This window comes from Rhinoraja longicauda, chromosome 16, assembly GCF_053455715.1.
Source record: "Rhinoraja longicauda isolate Sanriku21f chromosome 16, sRhiLon1.1, whole genome shotgun sequence".
Classification (NCBI taxonomy): Eukaryota; Metazoa; Chordata; class Chondrichthyes; order Rajiformes; family Arhynchobatidae; genus Rhinoraja; species Rhinoraja longicauda.
Window position 1 is genome coordinate 20086518 of NC_135968.1, and position 15337 is coordinate 20101854.

Consider the following 15337-nt stretch of genomic DNA (forward strand, 5'->3'; position numbering starts at 1 on the left):
ATCATTTTAGGATGACAGAATAAATCAAAGAGGATTTTCTGACCCAACCCCATTGCTTATCCAATTGATCATATAGATTAATTGCCATCTGGATTTAAAAAAAAATATATTCAGTCAACAGGCGTGGGCTTCACAGGCTGAGTCAGCGTTTAATTATGCATTCTCAGAGGCCCTTCAGTTTGTGATGGTGAGCTGCCTTCTTGGACCACTGCAGCCCTTGACATATGGTACAACCACATTACTGTTTTGGAAAGAATTCCATGATTGTGACTTGGTAATAATGAAGGAACGGCGATACATTTCCAAGTGGGCATGGTGTCAACTTCCAAGTGGTGGTGTTCCCATGCTTTCACTGCCCTTATCCTTCCAGCAGCACGGTGAGTCAGCGGTAGAGTTGCTATCTTACAGCACCAGAGACCCGGGTTCGATCCTGAGTACGGGTGCTGTCTGTACTCTGTACAGAGTTTGTACGTTCTCCCAGTGACTGCGTGGGTTTCCTCCGGGTGCTCTGGTTTCCCCCCACATCTCAAAGACTTGCAGGTTTGTAGGCTAATTGTCCTTAGTGTGCAGGATAATGCTAGTGTACGGGATGGGTGATCACTGTTCAGCATGGACTTGGTGGGTCGAAGAGCTCGTTTCCACGCCATATCTCGTCTAAAGTTGCTATCGGGCATGGGTTTGGAAGGTGCTGTCTGAGTCTTGAAATGCCTTTAGATTCAACCCAGGGATGGCTAGCTCCCTTCCTTCCCTGAAGAACATACTGTAGATAGACCCAGTGGGTTTTTACATAAACATCACACTTTATTCCTGAGCTGACATATAGCATTAATTCCAGAGCTTGCAAAGGTGAGAGCAATACTGACTGCCATACTTAGCAAAACACTTAGACAGCAACAGTACAGTTTCAAGCCACTGCATTAAGTCATCAACTACAATATCCGTTGATTAATGATTTATCCACTAGTGCTGGCCACGGGAGCCAGAATAGTATTTTCAATTCCTATTCAATACATTTGGAATTTCTTTACAAACATAATATTGCTGATAAACATGTCCATAATTTATCCATTAATGTCTTACCATTAAAGCTTGATGGATTATAATGGAAAATCTAATTTACTTGCTGAATGTGTTTCACTTCTGTATATATTCCCTGCTCTGTACATTTTGGTGTGGGATACTGAATATTTAATAAATCACCATAATTCTATTACAGGAATCTCAATCTATTTTTTACAGCCTTAAAAAAAACATCCCACAGAAAATGCAAATAGCTTGCCCCATCATTTGAGCATATTTTGACAGCAAAGGCAAGTCCTTTCAATGTAAAGCCAGCATCCTCCTGACAAGTGCACTGTTACAGTGGTTCTTAATGCAAGAAGGAATGCTGACGTTTCAGGCTCATTACAACACCGTGCAGAAGCCCTGTTTTGCTTGGCTATAATATTGAATAGTTTTCGATTTTAAGGCCTCCCTTTATAGATGTTTGCTGGAGCACTTTGCCGGGCTTTAGCGGTTACGTGGGTTTGGCCTTTTTGGTCCCTGTTGTGGGTCTGTCTCAGCTCGAGTACCACTCAGTGTCGAGATGGATAGCAGCCCATAAGTGAGGCCGCCCCGGTTACCGTGACTATGATCAAGGGCTCGCTGTGCAGAGAGGTGCAGGCACAAACCAGCAGCCTCCCCAGCGGCACAGCACATTGATATTCTCGCTTCAATTTAACGTGAACAGGATCAACATCAACACTCGTTAAATGAATGCTTTTTGACATTCTCCATCTTGAGACATCCTGGGTTAGTTGCAACTCGAAGCTATTCCAGTGTCACCAAAGCCTGATTTTGCATAACTCAAAAGGGAGCTTCCTCACTGAATCGATGCAGGCTTCAGCTTTGCTTTTAGGTGCGGCCGCATTGTCCACATTAATTATTTATTTGCACAATGTGCAGAATTTGCTTTTACGTTTTATAATTCCAATTCATCCTGGTCAAATACCTTGAGCAGAATAAACCTTTATCACTAATTTATCTCCATTACCTGCCTAGCCTCAGGAAACAGAAAATAGTGTTGCAATTTAAAACGGATATTTAATGAAAGTTACAGTCTAGGTAACGACCACGACTTTCATTATGAGTTATCGCAGAAACATGCAATAAATCAAGACGCCTTCCCCAATTGCAGGATTTGCCAATTATTCCAAAGAAGAAGAATATATTTTGTGATCTAATTGTTTGAATTTCAGGAGACGGGGTTGCAAAAGGCAGGAAGTGTTTCGGAGAGAGAATGTAGAACTCAAGCAGAAGGGTTTATCGAGAAGTTGGAACAAAAGGAGATCAGAGTCAAAGGAAATGTTTCTCTGGAGCGTCGGAGGTTGAGGGTCCAGAGGCTCTAAGGTGCTGGTCAGGCCGCATTTGGAATATTGTGAGCAATTTTGGGCACCATATCTGAGGAAGAATGTACTGGCTCAGACGAGGTTTACCAGAATGATCCCAGGAATGAGTAAGTTAACATATGATGAGCGTTTGACGGCACTCGGCCTATACTCGCTGGAGTTTTAGAAGAATGAGGGGGGAACCTCATTGAAACGTACAGAATAGTGAAAGGCTTGGATAGAATGGATGTGGAGAGAATGTCTTCACTAGTGGGGGAGTCTAGGACTAGAGGTCATAGCCTCAGAATTAAAGGACATTCTTTTAAGGAGGAGTTGACAATAGACAATAGACAATAGGTGCAGGAGTCGGCCATTCAGCCCCTCGAGCCAGCACCGCCATTCAATGCGATCATGGCTGATCACTCTCAATCAGTACCCCGTTCCTGCCTTCTCCCCATACCCCCTCACTCCGCTATCCTTAAGAGCTCTATCCAGCTCTCTCTTGAAAGCATCCAACGAACTGGCCTCCACTGCCCTCTGAGGCAGAGAATTCCACACCTTCACCACTCTCTGACTGAAAAAGTTCTTCCTCATCTCCGTTATAAATGGCCTACCCCTTATTCTTAAACTGTGGCCCCTTGTTCTGGACTCCCCCAACATTGGGAACATGTTTCCTGCCTCTAATGTGTCCAATCCCCTAATTATCTTATATGTTTCAATAAGATCCCCCCTCATCCTTCTAAATTCCAGTGTATACAAGCCCAATCGCTCCAGCCTTTCAACATACGACAGTCCCGCCATTCCGGGAATTAACCTAGTGAACCTACGCTGCACGCCCTCCATAGCAAGAATATCCTTCCTCAAATTTGGAGACCAAAACTGCACACAGTACTCCAGGTGCGGTCTCACCAGGGCCCGGTACAACTGTAAAAGGACCTCTTTGCTCCGAACTCAACTCCTCTTGTTATGAAGGCCAACATTCCATTGGCTTTCTTTACTGCCTGCTGTACCTGTATGCTTCCTTTCATTGACTGATGCACTAGGACACCCAGATCTCGTTGAACTCCCCCTCCTCCTAACTTGACACCATTCAGATAATAATCTGCCTTTCTATTCTTACTTCCAAAGTGAATAACCTCACACTTATCTACATTAAACTGCATCTGCCATGTATCCGCCCACTCACACAACCTGTCCAAGTCACCCTGCAGCCTTATTGCATCTTCCTCACAATTCACACTACCCCCCAACTTAGTATCATCTGCAAATTTGCTAAAGGTACTTTTAATCCCTTCGTCTAAGTCATTAATGTATATTGTAAATAGCTGGGGTCCCAGCACCGAACCTTGCGGTACCCCACTGGTCACTGCCTGCCATTCCGAAAGGGCCCCATTTATCCCCACTCTTTGCTTTCTGTCTGTCAACCAATTTTCTATCCATGTCAGTACCCTACCCCCAATACCATGTGCCCTAATTTTGCCCACTAATCTCCTATGTGGGACCTTGTCGAAGGCTTTCTGAAAGTCGAGGTACACCACATCCACTGACTCTCCCCTGTCAATTTTCCTAGTTACATCCTCAAAAAATTCCAGTAGATTTGTCAAGCATGATTTCCCCTTCGTAAATCCATGCTGACTCGGAATGATCCCGTTACTGCTATCCAAATGCTCAGCAATTTCTTCTTTTATAATTGACTCCAGCATCTTCCCCACCAGAGGAGGAATTTCTTTAGTCAGAGGGTGGTGAATCTGTGGAATTCTTTGCCACAGAAGGCAATGGAGGCAAAGTCAGTGGATATATTTAAGGCAGAAATATATAGATTCTTGATTTGTACGGGTGTCAGAGGTTATGGGGAGAAGGCAGGAGAATGAGGTTAGGACAGGACACAATTCACATGGTAGAGTTTGAGAAGGTTGGTTTCACGAAGTGTGGAGAATGGAGGTTGGAGATTGGTGGGTAATAGAAAAGATTAGTAAATATGCTGCTGCAAGAGCTTTTGTGGTGGTTTCCAAATTAGGTTAAGTTGGTTTATTATTGTCACCAAGATACAGTGAAAAGCTTTGTTTTGCATGCTGTTCATTCAATTCAGGAAATAGTATACATAGATACATTCAAGTCAAATACAGAGTGCAGAATATAGTTCTCAGTAATGTAGTGCAGCATTTCCATAGACATAATCCAATGTCCTCAATGGGGAAGAGGTGAATCAGCCAGTACCCTAGCTTGTGGGAGGACTGTTCAGCAACCTGATCACAGAGCAGAAGAAGCTGATCCCGAGTCTGGTGGTACACGCTTTCAAGCTTCTGTATCTTCTGCCCAAGGGAGTGGGAGGAGGAAGAATGACCGGGTTGGGACAAGCGTTTGAATATGTCAGCTATGTGCAGGGTATGTAAAAGGGTTTTATTGGAGGTTGAGGGGGGAGCTGAGATACAAGTAGAGATGGTCTAGGTTGTGTAAACAAGGTTCTGGATTTTTGTCTATGTCAGATTTACAAGCTTTGAATCTGAGGACTAAGCAGCTGGCTAACAGGATGTAATGAATTATTGGGAAAGAGGTGGAGGTCATGGAGGAAGATGATGCAAAGGAATATGTGGCTAATCCTAAAACATAAGGCTTAATTTTCCACTTTTGCCATGAAACGCCTGACCAAGCAATGTGCTAAATCAAGGGTGTAGCTGAACCGACTCCTGAGGTCCCCAACATTATTGAAGCCAAACCTTAGCCATGAAGATCTCAAGATGTGGTTAGGTGCATCGGTAACAGTAAACTGAGCCAATATTTTTTGTGGGCATGAACAGCACAAGGTTTTTGCCTGCAAATGCCCTGTCAAAGATATTTATCCTCTTGAACTAATTCTGCCATTCAATGAACTGTGATTTATTTGTGACCCAACTCCAAAAATGACATCGTCCATAATCCAGCACACAGAAATCTATTAGGATAGCATAGTGACTTGTAAATGTCAGCTGTTACCTATATAACTAGGTAGAGTTCAGGACCTCCAAGTTAAGTCAGAAGTTCCAAGCTTCAAAACAGCCATTAGCCATCGAAAGACAACAGCGTGATTCATGGATCAGTGGGGCGAGCAGATTTCCCAGCACCGAGGATGATGCCACAGATTTGTTGTAGAAAAAAAATGCAGGGACAGGCCATTCAGCCCTTCGAGCCAGCACTGCCATTCAATATGATCATCTAAAATCAGTACCCCGTTCCTGCTTTTTCCCCGTATCCCTTGATTCCTTTAGCCCCAAGAGCTAAATCTAATTCTCTCATGAAAACATCCAGTGAATTGGCCTCCACTGCCTTCTGTGGCAGAGAATTCCAGATTCACAACTCCCTGGGTGAAACCGTTTTTCTTCATCTCAGTCCAAAATGGCCTACCTTATTCTTAAACTGTTATATTGTTAGACCAAGATTCAACAGGTTTATGGATTACAACAGGAAGAAATAGCTGTCAGCATTTAATGCAAGCTTTTGTTTCACTTTTCTATTTATTGATATGATTGCTTCCTAGTGTATTTTTTTTAACTCTTTGCACTACTACCATCGGGTAGGAGATACAGAAGCATGGAGTCCCACATCACCAGGTTCAGGAACAAGTACATTCCTACAAGTGTCAAGTTCATGAACCAACATACACAACATTAATCCTTCCTCGATAATGGAACACTATGGACACCTCTTGCAACACCATGGAGTTATATATTTTTTTAATTCTGTTGTGCACTAATAGAAAATAGGTGCAGGAGAAGGCCATTTAACCCTTCAAGCACGCACCGCTTGTTGCAGTTGCTTTTACTTGCAGTCTTTCAATTTCTGAGCCATAGCCTCAGAATAAAAGGATGTACCTTTAAAAAGATGAGAAATTTCTTTAGTCAGATGGTGGTGAATCTGTGGAATTCATTGTAACAGATGGCTGCGGAGGACAAGTCAATGGATATTTTTAAGGCGGGGATTGACAAATTCTTGATTCGTAAGGGTGTCAGGAGTTACGGGGAGAAGGCAGGAGAATGGGGTTGAGAGGGAAAGATAGATCAGCCACGATTGAATGGTGGAGTAGACTTGATGGATCAAATGGCCTAATTCTGCTCCTGTAACTTATGAACTTTTAGAAATTTTATTTCTAATTTGTGCATAATTGATGTTTTTGGGTGTTTGGTTCTTTGCGCCTGTGATGGTTCATGGTATCTCTACTTCACTCTGTTTGTGCATAAGACAATAAGATTTATCAAAGCCAAATGTGCTCTGTTTTCAATTTAACAATTTAATGTTTCTTAAATATTTGTGAATGTTGGGAACATTCAGATATTCGATTCCCTTGCTGTGTTTGACATCTGGTAAGCAAGCCCAAGAATATTGTTTAACAAGGTCTCAATGCAAATCTGGGGTCAGAATGGCAGTTTCTTTGCCAAGGGTCTGGCTGATGTAGAAGCAGCAGGCTTCAGAGGGAAAGGTTGCACCCAGAAACTGACTCAGCAACTGCAGCTGTTTTAGAAGGCAATTCCTAACCTCTCCTATTGTGTGCACGTACAAGTAATTCCTCATGGAATCCACTACAATTTTGGACCATCTCACCATCAACTGCTTGAAATATGGAGTAATAAATAACAGGACAGTACAGCACAGGAGCAGGCTCTTCAGCCCACAATGTATATGCTGAACATGATCCCAAGACCAAACCTTATCTGTTTGCACATAATCCATATACCCTCCATTCCCTGCATATCTATGTACCTATCCAAAGTTTCTTAAATGCCACCATTGCATCGACCACCACCACCACACCAGCACTATCCTACACTAAGACTAAATCTTTACCAAAGCCAACAAAAGAGGAACATTCGGTGGTTTAAGTGTGGTTGGCCTTTAGTCTCAAAAATACAAGTTAAAGAGAACATGTATTGTCTTTCTGCTGACTGATTAATAAACAATAATAGTTTTTCACTATACGGTCCACTTGATAATAAACTAAACAGAGATTAATTTTGCATTGACTGACAAATCTTTGGAATTCATTCCTTGTAAATGTTTAACTTGCAACATGTTCAAAGATATTTTGAGCCATGTGAAGCTGTTGAATAGGGTTGAAAACATTTTAATCACTATGAAACAATTTTACATAGTATAATGATTTTTATGATATTCTACTGTATGACCATTTAAATATCCAGATGCTTCGGTGTGGCTCGCAAACTCCGTCCAACCCAGAGGTTCAGTTCCCATCTTCCAATTACCTTCACTCCCGACTGTCTCACCAGCACCCAATATCCAATGCTCTTTTTCAACTGACCAGAATCTCTTATCCTGTGCTACCATCAAACTTCCCAGATTCAGGGGGAAATTTGTAATACAATATCGTTTAAAAAATATATACCTCATTATCAAAATCCAAAGTGTGCTAAATCAGAGTTTTACTGTATTTAAAGTGAATGTCCTTTAGAAGGCGAATACTTGTGAACTTGGGTGATCAGTCCCAAACCTAAGATAGACATACAGTGCTGGTGTAACTCAGCGGGTAAGGCAGCATGTCTGGAGAAAAAGGATGGGCGACGTTTCAGGTCAAGTCAAGTTTATTTGTCATATACACATACACGATGTGCAGTGAAATGAAAGTGGCAATGCCTGCGGATTGTGCAAAAAAAGAATTACAGTTACAGCATATAAATTAAAGTTATTGGGAAAGAAATCTAGTTCTGTATTTTTCAGCGGTCAAGACTTTAGAGATACAGCACAATCTACAGCACAATTTTTCAGCGGTCAAGACTTTAGAGATACAACTCTCCTACACAATATCTGGAGGAGAGTTTGTTTCTGGTTTCAACTACTTTACAAGCTGAGCACAAATTAGCCAAATTATACCAGAGTGCATCTGAAGTATTAACTGACAAAGGACAGTTACTTGGTGCCAATGAGAAGTGACGGTTTAGATACAGACTTCTAAGTTTTGCAAGTACTATTCAATGTTGAGATTTACTTGCCTGAGTAACACCATGTGAATAGAGAAAATAGATTTGGTCATGCATTTCTCCTGAGAGTAATTTCAGAGGGAACTATATTACAAACTGCTCAGAAAAAATAGCCCGAGGGTTGCACTGTAATGGTGCGGCAGTAGAATTGCTGCCTTGCAGTGCCAGAGACCCGGGTTCGATCCTGACTACAGGTGCTGTCTATACGGAGTTTGTACACCCTCCCTTTGACCGCATGGATTTTCACCGGGTGCTCCGGTTTCCTCCCACACTCTAAAGACATGCAGGTTTGTAGATTATTTGACTTCTGTAAATTGTAAATTGTCCCTAGTGTGTAGGATAGTGCTAGTGTACGGACTAATCGCAGGATGGTGCAGATGTGGTGGGCCAAAGGGTCTGTTTCCTTGCTATATCTCTAAAGTCTTGACCGCTGAAAAATACAGAACTAGATTTCTTTCTCAATAGTGGTGCAAGTTCCAACTCTATAGATAAAACACAAACTCTCTTTGTCCAGACCTCCCAACATTTGATTTTACAAATTCATAAATTTGATGTCCAAAATTCAGAATTTTACATCAAAATTCATAATATGGCGCGAAATGCAAATTTTCAGCAAGAAATAGCATGCACGCCAAATACGCATATGCGTTGCGCAACATTCATATGTGAAAAACGATTATTATTTCCAACAGTCTGTAGTTCTTGGACTACATGTACAATGTCAGGCCTATCATGAGTATATTCTGCTATTTATAGAAAGGTTATTGAACAGAAAGCCTTTTAACAACAAAGAAAAAATTATTTTGTTTTGTTTTTTCTATTATGCTTTTTCCTTCCACATCCCAATTCTGTTGGTATTGAATAAAAGAACAATGGTCATAAAATGTATGACTAAGTTATGAAGAAAGTTTCATTTAAAACTGCACATACCTAATTTAATTAAAGACATACTTGCTCCACTGGTCTTCAACAGCAAAACACAACGGTCCATGTCTACCCCACCCCTTCCCCCCTACTCCCCTCCTCCCACCCTCACCCCCCTCCTTCCCCCCCACTCCACTCCCCCCTTCCCCTCCCTTCCTCCGCCCCCACTCCCCTCCACCCCAACACATTCACCCACTCCACCCCCTCTCAACACCAACGGGCCTTACGCTATGCGGCGAGGCGAGGCCCGGCCCTGCGAGCGGTGAGACGAGGCCTGGCCCAGCGAGCCAAGGACAGGCTCGGCAAGCCGAGGCCCGGCGGGGCGGGGCCAGCGGCGGGGCATGTGTTTTGCAGAAAAAGGTGAGGCAAAATCGGAATGGCGGAAATGAAATAAGAAAGCAGAAACTTTCCGCCAAATTCGGAAGCGTTAGGAGGTCTGTTTGTCCATTGTAAGTATTCGGGAAGCAAGAACAGTGTGGTATGTAGTTACATAGAATAAACCTTTATTTTCAGATAAATGGATCATTGCACACAAAAACAAATTAAACAGCTTGAATTATCAAGTAAATTATTTAATGCACAGATTACTGATGGAATAGTTTAGTGATTCACAAAAATATTACAAAAGTGCAAGCCAAGCTGCACTGCACACACAGGGTAGAAAAAATTTACATTAGGCAACTACAATAAAACATTAAGACACTTCTGCTAGTAATTTTCATTAAAAAAAGGTATCTAAAACGAAGCATCTTAAAAGTATCTAAAAACAATGGATTACACTGCAGTTCTGCGGGGTTCCTCGATCAAATCTGTCCTGCGTCAAGATTCTATGCAAAACAAAACACTGCACACAAGAGATGAACTACAAAAATGTTCACCTAGAATGCCAATTGCAAGCTACTAGTGTAATGAATTGAAGTCTCGTACTTTTAACTAATCTGCCACAAGTTCTGGCATTAACCATTTCAGTGGCAGAATAGAGTCAGGCTTTATCCATTAATGTTAGCAAACATGTTAAATATAAATCTTTTTTTTTTAAACCACCTGGATGACATTGGTAGCAAAATTAGAGTTATTAATTCTTAGTTACTAATTTGGAACAATCATGTTTGAATCCAGATGGCATTACTGGACTTTGCATCATAAACCTAATCTTAAAAAGACTGGACATGGAGTAAATCAGTTCCTAGAATAGAGCATAACAACATCATGACTGCTCTAAGTTATTTTGTTCAGGACAGCTGTTAAAACAGATGCTCAAACAATGGTCATCTAATGGATCAACCTGTATAAATATAAAGGCTTTTGTCATTTACGGTTATTCAAGGCAACATCCTCTTTAAATTATTACATTTAAAAGTGATCCAGACATTAATTTCCATTAACACTTGTGTCCTGACAATTTTCCCGATGATTACTTATTTATGCATTTCATACAAGTTAAAAAAGTGTATTTTTAAAGAGTTCGATAATTTACAGAAATGGCGGCCAGCAAGTCAGTGTTTACGTGCACTTTCATGATGCAGCCTCTGAATCTACAGTCTTTTGACCATGTAGAAGGAACAAGGAGTGCGAGTACCTGCCTGGATAGGTGCACCTCTAATAACGCTCAAAAACCCCAAGACAATCCAGAGTAAATGGTTACATTCTCAATCAACATCCACCACCTTAAAACATTCACTCCCTGCATCACAATTGAATTGCAAGTACAATATATACAATCTGTAAGATGCATTGCAGCAACTTGCCAAATGCGTCAATAGGATCTCCCAACCAATAACCTCCGTATTTGTTAATAGTGAAAGGCCTGGATAGAGAGGATATTTCCATTAGTGGGAGAGTCTAGGACCAGAGGTCATAGCCTCAGATCAAAAGGACATACCTTTAGAAGAGAGATGAGGAGGAATTTCTTTAGTCAGAGGGTGGTGAATCTGTGGAATTCATTGCCACAAAAGTCTGTGGAGGCCAAGTCAATGGATATTTTTAAGGCAGAGATTGACAATTCTTGATTGGTATGGGTGTCAATGGTTATAGGGAGAAGGCCGGAGAATGAAGTTGAGAGGGAAAGATAGATCAGCCATGATTGAATGGTGGAGTAGGCTTGATGGGCCGAATAGCCTAATTCTGCTCCTGTAAATTATGAACATTTGAAAGCAAAAATAGACGGTAGGGCTTGGGAACAACAGCAACCGTTACATTTTTTCTCCCCCTTCCAAGTAGGGAGAGTATTCCCCATTCCTAGTTTAAAGTCCTAGACTTCACTCCCCAACACATCAAAAGCAGCTTCACAGTGGAGATTGCAGTTTAAGGAGATGGCTGATCACTATCATCTTGAGGTAATTAATCAGCAACAGATGCTGACCAATCCATGGATTAATAATACATATATTGCTAGCAAAAAATCTCCTCCCTTGTCCATACAATTCCCAATCACTTCAAAAAGTGAAATCTTGCTAATGCAAAGCTTTTATAAATAACTAGTTAGTCCCCAGTTTAAGTGGTGTTCAGAACAGACACAAGACTTTTGGAAGAACATCAAGAACTTGAGAGGAGACCTGAGCAAATATACTAGAATAAAACCCCAGAGACATCAGCTCTGAAGAGAGGCTAGAGAAAATTGGTCTGAGAAAACTAAGGGGGGGGATTTAATGGTTGATGTTAAAAAATAATCACAATGTGTTTCCAGGAGGAAAGATTTGTAACTGCAGGATTTAGAATTAAGGTAACGTCCAAAGAATCATCATTGAGGTTAGGGGAATTTATTTAATACAGTTTGAAAAGATCTGGAATGCATTAATGAAAGGTAGGAATATTGCAGATGTGCTCCTTTCTGTCCTGTTAGAGGCTATGATCCAATGGTGTAGGGAAAGTGAAATAACACATTTAAAAAATGGAACTCCTAATAATTAATTTTAAAAATCTATCATTTCATGCATTAAGCAAAAGTATCTTTAAACAGAGAGATGATTATAAAGTTGATTTACCACTAACATGAAAGGAAAAAGTTAATCAAGTGTCCAAACATCTCCCTTTTCACCCGCTTGCTCCATCAAATTCCCTTCATATTTACTATCCAACTCTACTTTGATTGAAAAGGAATCAATCCTCTGGTGAAAAGACTGTAATAAAATTGTACAAAAGTATAATAAATTTGAAAATACCCCAAAATAGGTCACCTGCTGTGGAACTCATCTTTGGCAATGATCCACACACACATCAATGGGATACATACAATTTTAGACAAGCAGTACTTGATCAGCACTTAAGTCATCAATAAGCTATAAAAATACTACGTGCAACTGAATTTCTCACTCCCCTCCCATACTAGTCTTTAATATAATAGGTACGGTGAACTAAAATACACAAGTCCCAGTTTAATTGGAATGGATTTAACATTAGCGTGACTTTTTAATGCAGTTTTAAACTATAATATCTAGGTAGCCATCCTTTATATAACTATTATGTACTGCAAAATTATTTTTGCAAGTTTAGTAGTGGAACATAAAGGCAAGGTATTTTTACATAGATAACATTTAATCTTGGTATTCTTAGCTACTGCAGAGGACTGTCAAATGCTGATTCAGGTAAAATTGTAATTTTCAGTTTTTTCTCTGGCCAGCTGTACTCCTTTGGCAGTTTCACCTGCAAAAGTTAAAAATATAGTCAGCGATAAAACCCAGAACTTATGCTTACATAATAATTACCCGGTCCAGAAACACTTGATGTATGCCTGAATCGATATTATAATTCAAATAAATTAATATCCTTTATTTACAATACTCTCCTTGACACTGACATTCCGTCATCAGAATCTTATAGACGAGCATGGGAGGACGAATTGAATCAATTTATAATGCAAGATATATGGGATGAAAGCTTACAACATATACATCAATGTTCATTGAATACTAGACATTCCTTAATACAATTTAAAATAATACATAGATTACATTATTCGAAGACGAAATTAAATAGGATTTTTCCTAGTATCTCTCCTATTTGTGATAAATGTCAATTTCAAGAAGCTAATTTAACTCATATTTTCGTAACTTGTATAAAAATGCAAAACTTCTGGTTGGAGATTTTTAAAATAGTTTCTAAAGTTATTAATAAAAAATTAGATATGGACCCAAAATTAATTATATTAGGATTATCAGAACATACTACAAATTTTACAGTAAGTCAGGTACATTTTCTTGATTACAGTCTAATAACTGCGAAAAAATTAATACTTAAATTTTGGAAAAAACCAATAACCCCCACAATTAAAATGTGGACTATGGAAATGACAGAGACCCTGCATTTGGAAAAAATAAGGTTTGCCTTAATCGACAAACCTGAGTTATTTTTAAAAATATGGTCTCCATTTATTGAATTTTTAGAAAAGTAAATGGGTTTGGCACAGGACTAAAATAAAAAAATTTAAATTAAAAGTTGAAACTTGAGTTAGGGGTTGGATGTACAACTGTGGTTATTGTCTCCCGGATCTACTCCCTTTAATTTTTATTGTTAGATCCTTTTTTTTATTATTTTTTTTTATTAACCCTCTTATTCTCTCTCCCCAAGTTTATAGTTTTTTTTTTTTTTTTTTACTTTCTCTCTTCAAAAATTTAAAAATTGAAGCTATGTAAGAACTTTGTAACAAATGTGTTTTTTCTTATTTCTATTTGTACATATGCTTTTCAAAAATTAAAAAAATTAAAATTAAAAAATAATAATAATAATTACCCAATTTAACTTGCATTATCAAGTAATCTAACAGTGTAAGTGCATTAAAAAAAATTATAATAGGATAATGTTTGTTGGTCAACTTCAACCCACCCTCAAGGAATTGAGACTTGATGTTGATTAGCAAATACCGAACTATTATATTTTTGAATGTGCAAAAATTCCATCATATATTGGCACATTTTAAACTTCAACTTGCTTAAATGTTCTTCATTTGTTTTCTCCCTCTCTCTCTTTACACCCCTATCCATCCCCCTCGCCTCCCAATCTTTCTTCCTCTACATTTTTCATTGATTGCCTAATTCATTTTGAAATCATCTAGCATCAAGGCCCTCCCTTGATGGGGTTACAACTGCCTGATTTATGGACACCCTATACATATGAACAATTTTACGGACACAAAAGACCATTTTGTATTAATTAAACTCATGAAGAAGGGTCTCGACCCAAAACGTCACCCATTCCTTCTCCAGCATTTTGTGTCTACCTTCCATTTTGTATTCATTTGAGACAATTGAACAGCCTGGGTTTTGAAACAATTCTCAGGAACAGAAGGCAGACACAAAATGTTGGAGTAACTCATAGGCAGCATCCCTGGAGAGAAGGAGTGGGTGACGTATTGGGAGTTCTTCAGACTGATGTCAGGGGAGTGGGCGGGACATCCCCGCCCACTCCAACTACACTAGAATGTAGTTGGAGACAGTAAGACTGGTGGGAGAACTGGGAAGGGGGAGGGGATGGAGAGAGAGGGAAAGCAAGGGCTATTTGAAGTTAGAGAAGTCAATGTTCATACCGCTGGGGTGTAAGCTACCCAAGCAAAATAGGAGGTGCTGTTCCTCCAATTTGCACTGGGCCACACTCTGGCAGTGGAGGAGGCCCAGGACAGAAAGGTCAGATTAGGAATGGAGGGGGAGTTAAAAGTGCTGAGCAACCAGGAGATCAGGTAGGTTAAGGCGGACTGAGCGGAGGTGTTCAGCGGAACGATTGCCGAGCCTGCGCTTGGTCTCGCCGATGTACAGAAGTTGACACCTGGAACCGCGGATACAATAGATGAGATTGGAGGAGGTGCAAGTGAACCTCTGCCTCACCTGGAAAGGCTATCAGGATCCTTGGATGGAGTCGAGGGGGGAGGTAAAGGGACAGGTGTTGCATCTCCTGCGGTTGCAGGGGAAAGTACCTGTGGAGGGGGTGGTTTGGGTGGGAAGGGATGAGTTGACCAGGGAGTTGCGAAGGGAACAGTCTCGGCAGAAAGCAGAAAGGGGTGGAGATGGAAAGATGTGGCCATTAGTGGGATCCCGTTGGAGGTGGTGAAAATGTTGGAGGATTATATGCTGTATGCAACAGCTGATGGGG

The 15337-nt window shown here is 40.4% G+C and overlaps 1 protein-coding gene across 2 annotated transcripts in view; it reads right to left on the bottom strand.

Moving 5' to 3' along the window:
* Window positions 1–9797: 9797 nt before the first annotated feature.
* Window positions 9798–15337, bottom strand: part of sufu (suppressor of fused homolog (Drosophila)) — a 73975-nt gene continuing 68435 nt past the window's right edge. For both annotated transcript variants that reach the window (XM_078413378.1, XM_078413377.1), the window contains one exon: window positions 9798–12898. In XM_078413378.1, coding sequence (XP_078269504.1) covers window positions 12809–12898 — 90 coding nt within the window. In that variant the 3' untranslated portion in view covers window positions 9798–12808. The remainder of the gene's footprint in view (window positions 12899–15337) is intronic.